This window comes from Centruroides vittatus, unplaced genomic scaffold (assembly GCF_030686945.1).
Source record: "Centruroides vittatus isolate TY-2023 unplaced genomic scaffold, ASM3068694v2 contig_602, whole genome shotgun sequence".
Lineage (NCBI taxonomy): Eukaryota > Metazoa > Arthropoda > Arachnida > Scorpiones > Buthidae > Centruroides > Centruroides vittatus.
In genome coordinates, this window is record NW_027122368.1 from 1,403,024 (window position 1) to 1,422,073 (window position 19,050).

General features: G+C 33.0%; 1 protein-coding gene across 1 annotated transcript; it reads left to right on the top strand.

Annotated features, from left to right (window-relative positions):
* Nucleotides 1-4,426: 4,426 nt before the first annotated feature.
* LOC136979307 (U3 small nucleolar RNA-associated protein 25 homolog) lies at nucleotides 4,427-13,531 on the top strand. The gene is made up of 3 exons (XM_067275253.1): nucleotides 4,427-4,466; nucleotides 4,615-5,682; nucleotides 12,933-13,531. The coding sequence occupies exons 1-3, from the start codon at nucleotides 4,434-4,436 to the stop codon at nucleotides 13,476-13,478; spliced, it is 1,647 nt and encodes a 548-aa protein (XP_067131354.1). The 5' UTR covers nucleotides 4,427-4,433; the 3' UTR covers nucleotides 13,479-13,531.
* The last annotated feature ends 5,519 nt before the right edge of the window (nucleotides 13,532-19,050 follow it).

A 19,050-nucleotide genomic window follows, 5' to 3' on the forward strand; every position in this document is an offset into this window, starting at 1 on the left:
GCGCTATAAAAGAGAAAAATATCTCTTTTAAATTAACTATTCAAACGTTGTTCGCACGAACAAAAGCATTGAAACAAGAACGCAATTATACGGAAAAAAGTAAAGCAGAATTCCTCGAAATGTAGCCAAAATTATTTTTAAAGTGGCCAAAAAAGTAGTAAGTCGCTAAAAAGTAATAGCCTGGATTCTTACAAGTATCTCAATCACCCAATCTTGAAATCCCGAAACCCGCATTGCAGGTTAAGAAATAAGAGAGGGAAAAGGGGATATTCCATATGTAGGGTGACACCGAAAATGTGTTACTGTAAAAGCAAGGTCATATTGACCATATTACAGCTGTTCTTGGTGTATTGTTCTCTTACAGCGAGGTGGCACGTCGATGTAGCCTAAACGAACGAGTTAACATACACATATCGTAGTTCGGAAAGAATTTTCACTTCGAATTTCGAAGTAGCCGTATTTCGAACTAACCGAATTCCTTATCGTGTAAATCTCATTAACGACCGAGCCAAAAGTACAGTTACGAACTAACGGGATTTGGAATTGTCCGAGTTCGAATTAACGAGGATTTCTTGCAGTATTCAGCATTGTATCTAAAAAGTCTTTGTAATGAAGGTATATTTTTAATTGATCTCTTGTTTTGAAGGAATCAATTAACAAGACACGTGTTAATGACATTTTTCTTATACACATTAATTTCACATTAATAAAAACTTATTGCCTATTTACCAGGAAAAATATTACTAAAAATGAAATGTTCTACTGTACTAAAGAAGAAAAACTGAAATAATATTTAAGTCATCAAATTATTAAAATAAACAGCATAGGCGCGGCTTTAAGAATTTCACATAAACTATATCCTGTAAAAGAATAGAGGTGCTCGATTACATGAGTTTGTGTCGCTAAATGTCATCGCGCGGGTTTTGTTTTTGTTAACTTTTTTGTGGTGTATTTTTACAAAGGTTTTCTTTATGGTAGTTATAAATTTCACCAGGCTCGGAACAAATAACTGGTGGTAGAGGTGGGATACAACATATCAGAGACAATCGACCATTAAAATTTCTTAGCATTTTAATAGGGCTTAATCACGGTTTCCCCCAGAGAGACAATGCCAGATCCAGAAGAGTAATCATGAAGACCGGGAGTTCCTGACGCCTTTATCTTTGTAAATAAATAGATGTAAAACTAGAATAAGTATTCAAAATATAACCCGGTCAGTTGAATTTGAATTGGATAATAAATATAGTGGTTTTAGGAATGATACCCAGAAGAACAAAATGAAAAAAACACACATCTCAGTTTTCAAAGTCAAAATATTTGAGGCGAGAAGTTGCAAACGTTTCTTACGATTTCTTTTCGCGATCCAGAACATGAACAGTGGAAAGAAAGGTTCTACAGTAGTAGGCGCGGGTTAAATGCCGAATCTGCGAAGTGGACTTTTCAAAAAGCATCTCTTTGGGAAAGATTTTACTGTAGTCATCGAGCCTCTGAACTCGTTGCTCTCCTTTAGAGACTCAATCCAGAAACCACAGCCTTCATCACTCAGCTGCAACTTCATCAGCCAAAATTAAACGGATTGTTTTTTTCATTTGGCTCGTACAATTCTAAGTAAGAAACAGAATCGGAACCCCAAAATACCATTAAACAAGTGGCAGTGTACAAACAAAAATGTGCACGCCTGAGGTGCTAAACTACACCTTTAAAACCAATTACAATAGACCACAGGTCGCTGAGCGGATAACGGCAGCTTGTCAATATGAGAGACCAGGAATCTAATACGGACTTGTCGAAAACCCACCAGTAATTTTTCGGGGAGATGGTCCGTCCGGATATGTCATGTCTGGTCTCGCCACCCGACTGCCCTATTGTGGGCCTGGCCGAACCCGTAACGGGTTTTACTTTTTATTAAGATTTTAATAAAACGTGTGTTTATGTATGGAATACGTAAACTGTGTTTAATATTAATTTTAAGGCTTAAATATACTAAAGTGTTCTTGATGTAGTGTAGTTTGTACGTAAGATACGGTATTGGTATTCAGAGTTCAGTATATAGCGGAGTCCCGTACAACGCGGGTGATACGTTCTGAGTTATAGGAAATCGTGTTATCGAGAGGCATTATAAGACGATTTTATACAAGTTTAAACCTAGACCTATAAGTTGAAGAAGAAAACGTACACTTCTTGACTACAAAATTAGATTTTTCTATGAGTACTAGTTCAATTTTTTGTCGTGTTATACGAATTCGCGTTACAGGGAAGCGCGTTATACGGGAGTTCATTGTACTGGACTTCCATGACACTCTTGTTATATAGGCGTACTTACCAAAAAGCTTTAAATTTTTCAACTGAAATTAACTTAATTCCGTACTGTTCAAATCATTTTTTCCTGTTTTTGTTTAAAACAACAAACTTATTTTTAACTTTTACTTCCGGATAGTAAGTAGTATCACACGACCTTAAAGATGCTAACGTTACATGTTTTTCTTTTTCCTTCCATTCTCGAGGTAATATGTTCTGTTCGAAGTGAGTAACAAATTGGTCTTCTTCCTACATATAAGGGAAAAAAGCCACATTATATATCATTTACATAAATTTGTTTGTTTGTTTATTAAGTGACAGCAACGCTACACTTGGGCGATCTGCCTAGGAGGGATGCTTTTCTGGAGGTCTTTTTAAGGGTAACTGGCTCCTATTCTGGCGTTACAGAAGTGGAGAAAACCCAAAAAATTTTACTTGGCTAACCCGTCCTGGAGAGGCGAGAACTCACGACCGAACTCCCAGTAAAATAAGTAACCGCTATAGGCCCTCTTAGTACCCACAAAGCACAAAGAATAAAAAATACGTAGAGTGAATATAGCTGAAATTAAATAAATCTGGAATCAATTTTTCCGAGAATTTGTTTATTTTTATTATTTCAAATGTACTCTACAGTACATGCTCAAAGTTTTCGCAATCATTTTCAGATGATCCAATATAAATTTCAAATCGGATAAATGTTTAAGGAGACGATAACGCAAGAGTAATTAAAACATAATGTCCTACATCGAGTGTTCTGGCCTTGAAATAACGCAGATCACGGCTTTAAACCTTAGCCTACTCTTCTGGAAAACCTGGGATCAAATGTGAGAGGCTAGCAGGAATTTTTCGGAAAGTGATCTGTACCGCATACGCCCCGTGCCTTACTATTAAGTCGCCTCGCCATGGAACGGAATGATGATGATGTTTGAATGTTAATTTATTGTATTTAAACTGTTTTTATAGACCTAAGGGATTTCCCTTGCTTACATCACAGATTTTGCCTACTTGTTCAAAAGTTTCGTGACGATTCATCGATTCCCGGCACCGCCATTTCTATTTCCCTCCGCGCATGGAAAATATCCGTGGCAATTCTAAGCGAAGAATCTTATATGTATTGAATAAATAAAGTCAAAGTGGCCATGTTTTGTCATTGGCGTTAATCGAAATTTAAACTTTAATAAGAAAGGAAAAGATTTATATGTGGGGCATTACTGTGAACAGCGTTTTATCCACTTTTTGAGAGTTTTGTACCATGCATGAATACAGGTCATTTTCCCATCAGAAAATTAAAATTAATCTGTATTCTGAATGAATAATTTCCTCCTCTCGATAAATCCTTAGTATCTTTAGCATAGAGAAAAATTTTCTCAGACATTTTTTGACTCTCCTCCGCGACTACACCAAGATAATTATATCTTTATTTCCCCTATTACTCCCATATGTATTCGATCAAATAAACAGCGGAAACAGCCAAATGGTGAAGTGTAGAACCTGACATATGTGGGTTAACCTGGATATATCACAAAGCTCTATTGAACTTAGATTCTCCAAGGCACAAAGCGCCTTTTTCGCATTGGCCATCCCTGCCGTCAATTGAATAAAACCTCTTTGTGTTCACGGGGTAAAAACTTTAACACGGACACTTTATTTATTTGATTTAACTAACTTATTTATTTAGGCCGGATGGCCGAGCGGTCAAGGTGGCAACTTACCGCTCTGGGGGACCCGGGTTCGAATCCCGATGGGTCGAAAAATCCCCAGGAATTTGTCGGGGGTGGTCCGTCTGGATATGTCGGGCCCCGTCCCTCACCACCTGGTCGCCCCATTGTGGGCCTGGCCGAACCCATAGTGGCTTGCAAAAAGAGGCCCTCTTAGTGCCCACAGGGCGGAAAGAGTAAAAAAAAAAAAAAAAGCTATATTTGAAATTGAGTCTTTCGATTGAAGCGATTCACGCTGCCATTTTAGTTTTTTAATATTCTTTTCAGGTTTCTAGATATTTTAAAATTACTTTCTCTTTATATTTTGAAATATGTCTTTGAATAATTAATTATTACAAAGTATTAATATTAAAAGAAAATTTTAAAGTATTCTCTCCTTGTTCTGGCAACACTGAAACAAACGTTAAAATTACAAGCATGGACGACACGTGTGTAGATGATGATCGATTGGTACTGTATCTTTTTTAATAAATAAATTATAATTAATGTCTTAATTGCATTTTCTGTAAATTTATTATCACAGAATCTCGTCGAGTATATTTTATAATGAAATCTTATGCATATGGTATATAATGTAGCTTTTTCCCGTAATATGTAGGAAGAAGACCCATTTGTTACTCACTTCGAACAGAACATATCTTTGCCTCGAGAATGGAAGAAAGAAGAGAAACACGTGACGTTATCATCTTTAGGTCGTGTGAAGTATACTTATTATCCGGAAGTAAAAGATGTAGACCTGTCGAATTCCGTTGATGCCAATTTGTATAGAATTAAACCAATTGAAAAACTTTCATCTTTGCAAAGTGATCTGTTAACTTTAATTTATAATTACGTCGATGTATTTTATCCCATGCAAGACATCAATACATTGGATCTTCAGTTGGTGTACTGTCTCCATATACTCAATCATGTTTTAAAAAGTAATTCCAAAATCGTTCACCATAATAATAAGTTAAAGAAACGTTCGGATATACCAGATGAATTTAGGGATCAGGGTTTGACATCTCCAAAAGTTCTCGTGATTGTACCATTTAGAAATGTAGCTTTAGAGATTGTGTCTACGTTGATTTCGCTGTTGGGTGACGAGGCAAACATAATGAATAAGAAACGATTTTATATGGAATACGGATACGAAGAATCTGATAAACCAAAATTAAAGAGACCAGATGATTATGAAAAGATGTTTGCAGGAAATATAGACGATTCTTTTAGAATTGGAATTACAATTAAAAAGAAATATATGAAGTTATTCGCAGAATTTTATTCGGCAGACATTATAATCGCTTCCCCGCTGGGACTCAGGACAATTATTGGTGCCGAAGGAGAAAAAGAGAGAGATTATGATTTTTTATCTTCTGTAGAAATACTAATTTTTGATAGGTGTGATGTTTTCTTAATGCAAAATTGGGAACATGTAATTCATCTAATGAAACATCTTAATCTGCAGTTGCAGAAAAGTCACGACTGTGATTATTTTAGAGTGCGAATGTGGTGTCTCGACGGATTATCGAAATTTTATCGTCAAACAATTCTCTTAAGCCAGGTGATTACACCTCATCTATTGTCTCTTTTCAACAAGCATTGCTTTAATTATGCTGGTAAAATTATTGTGAAAAATCAAATTTCCCATGGTTCTATTTCAAAAATTCTAGTCCAGCTTCCACAGGTAACAGATTTTTTTGTGTTTTATTTAAATAATAATAATAATATGAAATTAAAACACTCTGATATTGATTATTATAATTAAGTGAAAATGTATATGATCCAAGCAATATAATTTCGTGTTCTGTAAAGAGCTTCCAATCTTCAGCATTTAATTATTTGCTCTGCTGAATAATCAAAACTAATTTTACACATTATTTATAATGTATAAAATAATTTTCTAATAATTCTTTTATGAAAAAATTTTTAATCAATAGTATAAAGTTGATGCTGATAAGTTTACAGTTTTACTAGAAAAGAGAAATTTGATAAATGATACGTCTTATTTAACATAAGACCACTCAATGCTATTCATTTATTATAACATTCCTCCAATTTTTTTAACCCCCTGCAAAAAACCCTTAGCTGCCCTGGTCACACTATGCGATTTCCAGCCGCGCAGGCGACCGCAACTGCAACAAGCGCGAGTCGCGCGCGTCTTCTCGTGGTCACACATTGTTCGTTGACGTTGCAACTCGGAACACCTGACCCTATAATAAACCAATAAAATTACAGCAGCTTGTTTTTATCTACTTTCGTAAGTTTACCGATATTTTTACGTTCTACTTCAGAGTATTTACGGAATTTTAGCTACTTTTCTTATTAAAATAGCAAGCAGTTCCTTTTCTGGAATGAATAAAAGAAAAAAGGCGCTAATTTTGTTAGAGCTGGCGAGAATATACGAAGAGAAAAATAAGAAAAAATGTTTATGCTGGGTTAAAACTTGACGAAATGAAAATCAACGGGCTAAACAATCGTGCTTTCACCAGTTGATGAATGAATTAAGGCTTTCAGATGCCGTAGGTTATAGGGGATATATCCGTATGAATACCAATACTTATTTATAATTTAGGCGAAACGTTTCGTAGTTTGGCATATCAATTTAGAGTGGCCCATAATTCGATATCAGTCATTATCCCAGAAGTTTTGGATGCTATTTATCAATCTTATAAAAGTGAATATTTGAGGGTAAGTGTTGTTTAGAGGAAAGCTTGAATGATTTAATTCATTTATAATCGATATATTTTTTCTTTTATATAAGCATTTATTTTATTCAATTGTATATTATTAAAAGTAATCAAACTTTTTAAAATAAATCTAACAAATAACTTTTATAAATTCAGATTTGATTTATATCAAATATAGCATTTAAATGTACTGAAACTGAGTTAATACAAATGTTATAATCAAGATATGTTGACAAATATATAACACAAAGTATGACGTGGCACAAAGAAGTTTTCTGATTGGATGCGCGTTTGCAACCGTCGCCAGTAGAACAAACTTTTTGTTTCTAGTTGTGGTTGCAGTCGCGCCGGTTTTCGAAGGGGGATTACCAATTAATGGGAACAGCCGTCGCGGTTGCAGTCGCCCGCGCGGCTGGAAGTCGCATAGTGTGACCAGGGCTTTAGCTGCAAACATTGGTGTAGCTATAAATTTTAGTTACATGAGCAAAATATGATAAAGGGCCTTCCAATGTGTAGGCCTGTCAATATCATTTACAATCCACTGTAGCATTGTTCAGAAAATTTTCCTAATTAACATGATTAGATTTATTATTATTTCTATAAATTGGTATTAAATTTATTTGTTTCCAAGACAGGAATTTCACCTGATGGTTTTATCCTGGTATCAAATGACAATAGGTATTCCAGCACACATTGAGGTAAAGTTTTAAAAAATTCATTTGTAATCCTGTCCTGACCAGGAGCTTTTTTAGATCTCAATATACCCAATGTCTTAGCTCATCCATATTAAACCTATTTTCTAAACGTTTGTCCATCAGATAGGGGATACATAAAGTACAACATTAACAATATTATTAAAAATCAGTTAATGTTACCTTAGGTAGCCAAGACGGCGGCTCTTTTCTGATTCCAGCAAGGAAACAGTGGGACGCACGTTCTAACCTATTCTAATAATTTGGTTGCTAATAATTATGGTAATTTATTAGAATAGGTTAGGTTAGATGTGCGTCCCACTGTTTCCTTGCTGGAATCAGAGAAGAGCCACCATCTTGGCTATCTAAGGTAACATTAACCTAAAAATCTTTACTAAGTAATCAAGTCCAAAGGCCAATTGGATCTAAAGAAAAGTCTTTAGGCTGAAATTTATTAATCAGTAGCCAATAAGACTTTATTTAAATACTTATTAATTTTCACATAATGCCATTTTTTCTTAATCTTATGAATAAATTAAGAATATTTTTGGGCTTCTCTAAGTTCCATAAGATGATGTATATCATCCTTTCTAAACTTTATAGCATCTGGTTTTTTTCTTTATGCATATCTACAACCTTTATCAAATCATAACACCAAAACAAATGTTTGAATAGGTCATGACATCCTGCTTTGTACAGGAGAGGTCTTTATTACTTACACCATAAATTGATCTCTGTTAATTTGCAAAAATATATCAATATTTCTCCATTCATCATCATAAAACTCTCAATCATGCATGAAAACAAACACACTCTCTTTATCAAATTCTATTTTATTATAGACTTTCTTATTTGGTTGTTGACAAGTCAAGTTCAAGAGCAATAGAGGTATGAGATCAAATACACACACAAAAATCTAAACGTGCTACGACAGGTCGACTTTTAAAAAATTGATTATGGAGTATCCAAGCCGAGAAATAAAAGTATACTTACTGAAAATCCCAAGTTTTACCATTTAATATTACCAAATTACTGTATTTTCCAGCAGCATTTCCAAAAATTGTTTACTGTATCTTGGAATTTAGTTATTGTAAATTTGGCAGTTAGCAGGAGTAGACTGTCAAACTGTTCACTAATTCTTGTGTTGGCATCCTCTAGAAGAATAATAATAGTTTTTGTTCTCAAATTTATTAATATATTCTCTAATTCTATTAGAAGAGAATCATACATTAGAACATCTGTATTAAAATTTATTACAATTAATTTTTTTAATTTTAACATTGTACAGCAAAATCTCAGACACTATAAAATTTCTTGATTCATAAATCTTATGTATCAGTCTGAACTGATATCTTTTAAAGTAGCTGGAAATGTTTGTTTTTCTTTCCTTTATGTAATGTTTATTACACATCATTTCTGGAAGTACTTGTAGCATGTAAAAGTGTGTGTGTGTTTCTCAATTTTAATATGCATTTTATTAACTTGGTTTGTTTACCCATTGTCTGTCCAGCTAAAGTAACTCAATTTTCACCCACTTCCCAATTTCCAATCTAGTTGAAACTTTTCATACATATGTATTCCTGATAACAATACATTTTTTTTTGGTTAATGTTACCCTTGGTGCCAATATGGCGGCTTGTCTCCGATTCCAGCAAGGAAACAGTGGGATGCACGTTCTAACCTAACCTAACCTATTCTAATAAATTACCATAATTATTAGCAACCAAATTATTAGAATAGGTTAGGTTAGGTTAGAACGTGCGTCCCACTGTTTCCTTGCTGGAATCAGAGACGAGCCGCCATCTTGGCACCAAGGATAACATTAACCTATTTTTTTTATTAGTGTTTGCAAACAATTTTAGCAATTAGTAAAAAATTAATGAAAAATCTGATAATAGATTGCACTACATGTGAGGCAAACTATTTCTCCTTTTGTACTGTCTACATGAAATCCTGTAATTCAATTTTTCAGCCACTTCCTAATTAAATGCTAAAATAAGAAGAATTTCAATAATTCAGTGTTACATATAACAGCACATTAGCTTTAATTTCATGTCTGTAGTGTTGAATTTTATCAATGCTAAATCCCTCTCCAATTTTCAACAGGTTTTACAATTTAGATCCTTGCAGTTAATAAGCAAAAGCTTTTAAACAGCAAATCAAACATCATTATTATTAATTAATACAAATCTCTAAACCCAAAATTACTATGTTTTTATTATTTTCTTATTTTTGTAATGTATCTATTTCATGATCTCTTATTTCCTGCTACTTAATAAATTTATTTAAGTAAGATTCAGTTTTCTGAAGAGAGAAATAAATCTTTCTGATCCTATCCTAATGTGTATTTGCATAATAATAATAATAGTATCCAAGTTTTATTCCATAACTTGTAGTTGGCCAACAATAAGGTTACCGTAACAGTTGAAGAGAAAATACACAGATTAGCATTAAAAGTATTCAGATGGCAAGGCAAAATAAAAGGAATTTATTCATATTTTTCAATCTAATAAATATAGGCATTAGGGCCGGTTCTGGTAGGTGTGCAATGTGTGCATGCATGCAAACGGCCAAATTCCTAAGGCAGCCAATAGTTCACTTAAAAAAAAAGAAACTCAAATGTAATATTATTTTAATATAGTAGTCGGCAATGAAATAGATTGATGTTTGCAAGACGACCGATGATATAGTTGTGCAGTTTATGGATACGAATAACCAAGCTTTATTTATGTTAGGATCTTTTGCTTAAGTTAAAGTTACACTTACTTAACTCATTGTGAATGGGCCTTTATTCCTGTACCATTAATCTTAGGCTGTTGATGGAACCGAAAGGAAATTTAAATTTAAAAAAAAATGTGCACGGATGTTATTAATTCAAATATTCAAATCTAAATAGATTTTTATATACACATACATATATATTGTATTTATATAGTAAATAAGAAAAATTTGTTTAAATTAATTTCATTATAATTTGCAAATTCTACTTAATGGCAGTGCTAAAATATAACTTTGAACAAAGGTGCCTGATATCTACGAGGCAGCTTGATTTAAATAACGTTAAAATAAAAATATATCAAATATTTTTATAGCTTTTTTTTATCTCTATCAACTATATGAAACTGTCATAAAACATACCAGTAGGCTCTTGTGGGTTGGGTTAAGTTATGAATTTACTCACGGTCAGCACTGAGAGGGGTGGCCAAATATATGTAACATGCAGGCGGCTAACATTCAAAAATCGGCCCCGGTAGGCATATAATATAAAGTTTCAATTTACACTTTCCTTTGGGGTGCAGAATTTTAAATATAATAAAACTATTTGACCATTAGAGAACAAGTAATATTGAATTAAAAAACCATTATAACAAATGTGCATGTGTTCTCTAAGCAAGACAGTTGCATTTGCTTATCCAATATTGCCACCTAGGCAACAAATACAGTTATATTGTAATTATCAAAAATTTACCATCTTTTGTCAGATTTAAATCTAAGTGGTTATGATTTAACTATTAACTGTGCAATCAGTTGAAAAGTAAGGACATTTTGTTTAATTTTTCTAAGTACGTAATGACAAGGACAGACCTTTAAAGTATGGATTGTCTGTACTAAATATGGATGTATGGTAACTCTACCAATAATCAATTTCCATCCAGATATGATACCATAACTTGAGATAATTCAGAGCTGGTTCCTTCTTTATTAGATTTAAAAATATTTACTCTGAAACACAGAATTGCTTGGTGAAAGGTGCTGTTTCCAGGGGCATATTCCAGAAGGTATAATGGAGTAGAGGAGTTCTTGACATGGATTGGGATTTTGTTCAATCTCTTGCTTAAAAATTTTAAGTGCAGAAAAGAGATACTCTTACAAGTAATGACAAAAATTTTAGTTATTATTCATAACAGTATCAAACACCATCTCACTAAAAAAGTCACCAGTACTGTCTACAGTTTGAAGTGCTTCCTTCCATGAACAAAAACTTTCATGACCATGCTCCTTTCAATGTTACTGAATGCTGCCCTATCTTAGTGCAGCCATCATAAATTCAAATGATCAAAGTAAGCAAAGTGATGAATGAAGTAGACTGTTGTGGTGCTTGAGCTCTAATAATGACTTTTCTAGCATTATTCTCTTAGTGTGGATTTTGCTCTTTCATCTGGGTAAATTTGTAAACTTTTCAGTACTCTCTTGTATAAAGGTTGCCACTTGTTGAAATTAGATACATTTTCCAATAAATAACACTAATATCAACGGCATGTTTCATAATAAAATTTATTAAAAGCATTTTCATATTTAACTGTAATGCACCTTCAGTTAGAATGAAAAATTTATTTTTTTTAATTAGGAATACTTTTAGGAATTATTTAATACCTTAAACACAAAGATATTTTTTTATGCCAAAGGCCATTGATACCCAAGAAGAGTTGTTGATTATTCCTTTATTCATAAAGAAATAAAAAACTAAGTAATACATAATAAAAATTTTAAAATGAAAAAATGGAATAATGTCCTAAAATAATGTTTAAAGCCAAGTATTTTCCTCTTTATAAGAATACAAATTTGGAAACACTTTGTAAAGAGAAATGTGACAAAAAATAAAAGTGTTCATAAATTTTATTCATAGCAAAATTTGCGGATATACACTTAAGATGTCATTGCTGCTATACTTTTTAACATACAACTAATTAAATGATTGTATGCTGTACATCAGGTAATGCCACCAGTGTCTTAAAATCTCTCACAGTATCCTGTTAAAAGGCTCCGAGATTCACGTGTTCAGAATTTTCAGTGTACATGTTTGGAGGTCTTCAAACCACTGTTTTATATAGATTCCGAAATTTGAGGGGAGATTTGACTGAATCTTCTCTCAGACCTTGGAATCTTCAATTTTTGTGAATGTCACTGTCTTTTGACATAACTAAAATTGTATTCTTTTATTATTTATGAATAGACTTATTTAAAAATACCCAAACTCCAACAGTAACGTGCGATATTAACACTAGAGCTAACATTTTCGGAGTTCTTATGTCTCCATCTTCAGGTTCTGCAGTCATTGGAACAAATGATTTTGTTCTCACACACGTTACTGCTGGAGTTTGGGTATTTTAAGCAAGTCTATTGTTTCTTCAGTTGAATAGAGTAAATAGAGGTTATTTATATAGTATTTATGAATAAAATCAAAATAAAATTTTAAATCAATGATTATAGTTTTTGATCCTTGATGTAGGATATAAATATAATATATTAATCAGCATGTTTTTAAAATTAGATACTTGATTTTCAAGTTATATTTTACATAAAGTTTGTTTTTGTGGTTTTAGACACCTTTCTGCTCAGTGAGCACTAAGAGGTCAAGAGTGTTATGTCAGAGAATGTGTTATGTGACTGGTTAGTAAGACCCAGTAAACATAATCAAAGTAGAATTTAATTGTGTGTATTTAAATGTCTTGTGATGTATATGGTGGGATGACCCCCATATATCATCAATCCCTTTACAGTTTCTAACAGACTGTTTTTATGAATTATAAGATATTATTTTTTGCTTTTTAAAGGTGTTTCAACAGTTTGATACCAGTTCCTATCAATCTGCATCAGATGAAAGATTTTCATTTTTTATTTCCAAAATCCTTCCACAGTTTAAAGATTCATCAATGTCGCACATCTTAATATTTATTCCGTTTTACTGGGATTTTGTTCGCCTGAGAAATTATTTCAAGAAGGAAGAATTAAGCTTTACTCAGTTATGCGAGTATAGCAGTAACGAAAAAATTGCTAAGGCAAGAAACATTTTTTATCGAGGAATCAGGAAATTTGTGCTTTGCACAGAACGGTTTCACTTTTTTAAACGGTATCGAATTAAAGGTATACAACACATAATTTTCTATCAACTGCCGATATATCCTCATTTTTATTCTGAATTTTGTAATTTTATGCATCGTAGCATGCAGAGCAAATCTCAATCTTTGCAAAATACAACATGCACAGTTTTGTATTCAAAATATGATTCCTTGCAGTTATCTGCTATTCTGGGTGATGATAAAACAAGTCATTTGTTATCTGCCGATAAGAAAGTTCACATGTATGTATCTGGAAATTAAAATTTTTTCATAAAATATCGTTCTTAATATGATGCATTTGATTGGTATATTCCATTAAAAGTTGTTGTTAAGATTAATATTTATATAAAATTGTAAATTCTAATATTGATTAATTAAAATAATATATGTTTTACTAAGGTATTTGTTTTGAATTAATATTATATGTTTTTTTTTGTGTACAGTATAACATTTAGAGATTTAATAGTGTACAGTTTCTGAAAGTTAGCTAAAAGCTATATTATTGTTTTGTTTTTAAATAATATATTTAGTACAGATGTGAGAACCTGCACTTGTTTGTTTTATCTAGAATGGCCTGATAGAATATAAAATGGTATAATATACAAATATGCCATCTGTTTTTCTTCAAACTTCAGATAAATTAACTAGAAAGTAGCTTATAAACAATGTTTCATTATTTATTTGCTTTCTTATTATATGGTTCCCCATATATATACAGTATATGGTGACTATATACATTTACATAATCTGAAATACAATATATAACCTTGGAGATTTCTCTGAAATAGAATGTGAATACAGATTACAAATATTTTCAGGCATCATTAAATTTTTATATATTTGAAAACTAAAACTGATTTTATAATGTTTATTTTTGTAATAAATGAAATTAAGATTAAGAACAATAGTAATAACACTGATTAATATAATCTTCACTGTTAAATATGTAACTATAAATAAATAATGACTAACCCGTTACAAAGCTATACATCCACAAGAGCCGAATTATTGGGCTAGAGTTGGCTATAATAAATAAATAATTAATAAGACAAATTTTATACTGGAGGAGGCGATCGGACTGAAGGTCCGGGTAGCGTAACTGGTAACGTGTCTGCACGGATAGCAGAAGTTGCGGGTTCGAGTCCCGCTTCGGGCTGATTTCTTTTCCTCCAGTTTCAAATTATTAAAATTATTTATTTAATTTAATTATAATTATTAAGTTTAATAAGAGATGGCGCCTAACGCCAAGCTCTAGTGCCAAATTTTCTTATTAATTATTTATTTATTATAGCCAACTCTAGCCCGATAATTTGGCTCTTGTGGATGTATAAATATGTAACGATATGATAATTTGATTCACTCCATCTTTGATGGCTGAGTCCCATTGTGGGCCTGGACAAAACCATAATGAGTTTACTAGAAAGGCCCTCATAGTGCCCACAGGGCAGAAAGAGTTAAAAAATCCATAACTATCAGCATGTGCCCAGCAGGATTGGTTAGATTGGGCTGGGAGAAAGTGATTTAAAAAAGAATGGTCTTAGGCCAATAAATGTATATTCTAATTACTGAGTATTTATAATAATGAAACTACAAAACATAAAGCAATGCTATAGGTAAAGTTAAGAGAAGATTATTGGAGTGGGGATCCTATAATAATTTTCTAAGGTGTTAAAAATTATTCATGCCAAATTTGGTGAGGATATATTCAACAGTATAGAACAGAGGTGGGCAAGCAAGAGTTCAGTGGGAGCCGAAATGTAGGTTTTGCAAAATGCATGGGAGCCGCAGTTCTGTACTGTCTTGGCGGATAGTATGGTAAGGCAGGAAGGATAGGGTGTTCCCCATCCGGGTCGAGAACTTGTTTTAAAAGAATAGATTTGAAATGTCAATTTAATTTATTGCACCAACTTGGAAATAAATTACTAAATATTATATATATATAATTACATATTTTCACAAAACTGTGGAAATAAAATTGTAAAAATAATAATAATAAGCAGAAATTAACACTTTCAGCAAGAGCTGCATGTAACTCAAAAAGAACCACATTTGCCCATGTCTGGTATAGAACCATTTACCTATCTGAATCAGGAAAGAGCCACATAAAACATATAACGACTGAAAACAGGCTCTGGTAAATAAATACCAACTTTACATGAAGCCTCTGTTGTTGACTTTTGTTGATTGTTTAATTGTAAAAGAAAAAATGCTTTGCTTGAAGTTAATGGTGTCCAAGGAAGCATGTGAATTGTTCAAGGATCTTTACATTAATTGTGTTGTTAAATGTACCACATATAACTAATCTTGTTTCATTTACCAAAATTTTTTTAGTGTCAAGGTTCCTGATGTTAACTTATGCAGCAAAAATCTAATCACTCCTTAATACCATCAATGGGTTGCCAAATATCTTCAGATATCCTGGGTTTTACAGCATTCAAATTCTACATGGTATACAATCTGAACAGAATTCGTGCTGGCTCGCTGTCGCCTGGTCTAATAAGGAATGCCTATCCTGTTTAGGCAGAGGATAGGATAAGGAAAATAAGCTACGATCTACAATTTACCGCAAATTAAGGATCGGCCAACTTAACGTAGAGGGTTTCTCTATGGCCAAAGCTGAGATCCTAGGTAGAATGATGTCTGAACTTAAAGTGGACGTCATCTTGCTTCAAGAAACCCAATTATCTGAAAGTTCAAAATTCAATATCCATATTCCTGGCTTTTAAATATTTGTTCTAATCCTCATCTGAAGTTCGGTCTTTCTACTTTCATTACTCACTGTTTAAAAGAAATTACAAAACCTATTTCTGATAGGTTTTGTAATACCCCAATCAGAAGCAGAGCGTATCCCTTCTGATCTTGAACCAGTCTGTATCATCATATGGCGTTCTTACAGTGGCTTCTTGTCCAGTATATAACGATCGTATGAGCTGTATGTGATGTGATGAGATTCCTATTTCCCTGACGCACTTCCACAACTTGTCATGATCAATACAATCGAAAGCCTTTGAATATTCAGAACAACACATTTTAATTCCAAAATCAATTGACTTTTGTAGAAAATGTCTAAAATAAAAAAAGTAAAAACTGAGGATGCATCGACAGTGACACCATCAACATCTAAAGAAATCGCCTCTAATGTGTTGAAAATACCAGAAATTCTACAACACATATTTAAATGTTTAAACGATCTGGACTTGCAACAGTGTGGCCAAGTGTGTAGTTTTGGAGTCGTTACCGAAGGCATCTTATATAAGAAAATAGCAATGTTTCGTAAGGTAATTATGTATTTAATTTTTTTCGTCTAATTATTATTACACTTTTTGGTTAATGTAACCCTTGGTGCCAAGATGGCGGCTTGTCTCTGATTCCTGCAAGGAAACAGTGGGATGCACGTTCTAACCTAATCTATTCTAATAATTTGGTTGCTAATAATTATGGTAATTTATTAGAATAGGTTAGGTTAGGTTAGAACGTGTGTCCCACTGTTTCCTTGCTGGAATCAGAGACGAGCCGCCATCTTGGCACCACGGGTTACATTAACCCACTTTTTAGTCTATATACAGACAGCTTGCTTAATTTTAATTATAGCAATACACTTAATTATGTGCTTAGTTTTAGAAAAGATTTGAATGCAATTTCAAGAAAATTTTACAGAACATACGTTCTATATATTGTATTAACAGATGAGAATAACGAGAATTCGATACATTTGCATGATAATGTATGAAAAGTGTATTGAATATGTGTACTTTATTCAACGATCTATTCATATATGCATAGGCATTTCAGAGTGCAATTTCAACTGTCCATTTGTACAAAAAGACAGCAGAGTCTTCATACAGTGACCACTCGATATAGTAAATAACTTTGTCAATTTTTCCTAGCCATCGTGCATAAAATTAATTCCACGTGGAAAATTTTTATCAAAGTAACTTGTAGATTACAAAATTCACAATTACTAACTGGACGTTCACCTGCCCATCTTAAGATACTTTTTATTATATTAAACTTTTAACGGAACACCGAAATTCTAAATAAATTATATACGAGCGAATCTTTCTATAATAAAGGAACTTAACCTCTAAAAAATGAATTCGTATGCTTCCCGATAATTGTACAGCAGGTCTTCGAATTATATAACTGGATTATACAATTAACAAATCTGTAATAGACCAAGCGTCCATAAATGTTGCCATAAAATATCTCTATCCAGAGAATCAAATTTCGACTGCAAATTTTTTAAAAAAGTCAAAAAGTTTCCCACGTTTTCTTTTCAATCTCTCTTCAGTACAAGTGTAAAATACAAAAATATTATGCAAGATTGAAAAACCAGGCAAAAATCGGGAAAAACTTCATATTTACCTAGCCTCGTAATTAATCGCCTATACAGAATACCTTAGAAATAGTGGGTAATAACGAAATACCCGTATAATTTCCTGGACGATCCATAGAACCTTTTATGTGTATTGGCTTGTATTTACACGACAATCTGGTGGAATATTTTCCGATTTGTAGATATTATTAAACAACGAAGCAAAATAATTAAATAGTGTATGGCTTAAATACTTCATTCAAAACAGCAAAACCTGAAACCAGCGACATAACACCTAATCTAATTAGCGATTTTGCTTGGTAATTAGGAAGAATTAAGTCCATGGTGGCAACTCTAACAGTAACCACTCAATATAGTCAATAATTATGTCGGTTTTTGTTAGTGTTTATGTATACAGTCAAACCTGTTTTTATGCGGTCTTTTTTTGTGCAATTTTTTATTTGTGCGGTATAGTTGGCGACTAGCTCGTGCGATTTGTCATGTCTCACGTTGACTTATTATAGCTAAATAAACTTATTATAGCATAAATGAACTTATTATAGTAATATTATTGCATGGCCGGATGGCCGAGCGGTCAAGGTTAGCAGCCTGCTGCCCTGGAGGACCCGGGATCGAATCCGGGCGGGTCGAAAAATCCCCAGGAATTTTTTGGGGGTGGTCCGTCAGGATATGTCGGTCCCCGTCCTTCACCACCCGGCCGCCCCATTGTAGGCCGAACTCATAATGGGCTTGCTATAAGAGGCTCTCTTAGTGCCCACTGGACGGAAAGAGTTACAAAAAAAAAAAAAAAAAAATATTATTGCATGAATATGCGAAAAATGAAATAATTTATTTTTTAAGTCAACAAAACACCACCTGGACAAAAATATGTAAAACAGACGATAGACGAGACGATGCAGTCAAGTGCTGACATCTGTTGTCAATAAATTCTATTTCGTACGGTTTTGAGTTATATTCTATGTGAGACTTTTTTTATGCGGTCCCTATTGACCGCATAAAAACAGGTTTGACTGTATAATGAACTCGATATAGTAAATGAGTTACTTCAATCGATTGAAAGTTTATTATATCGTAAAGCTGTGCCTGTTGCATGTTGTCGCGACGTTGTGCATCTATCTTGAATTACATTTATCCAACGTACGTTATTTAAATGTTTTAATGTATTGTAAATCATCTACATGTCTGTATACTACTACTGTGTAATAGCTAGTGATTTCACTAGAAAGTGTTAAATAAAGTACTGTACATCTGCCTTTAAAAAGATGTTTACTGGTTTTTAGCACTTTCCTGTGTGTTAGTTAACGAAGTTCGAAAGTTAGGATCTCTGAAAAAGTGGGTTTTGTTCTTTAATAAATTCACTTAACTAGAGATGACAGCTAATAACGAATTATCTGGATCAGTATTTAAATTTCAGAGTCTCGCAACCCCTTTCTTAAAGAAAACGTTTGAAGAGCACAATAGAGTAAAATTATATTACGCATATATTACTCATCATGT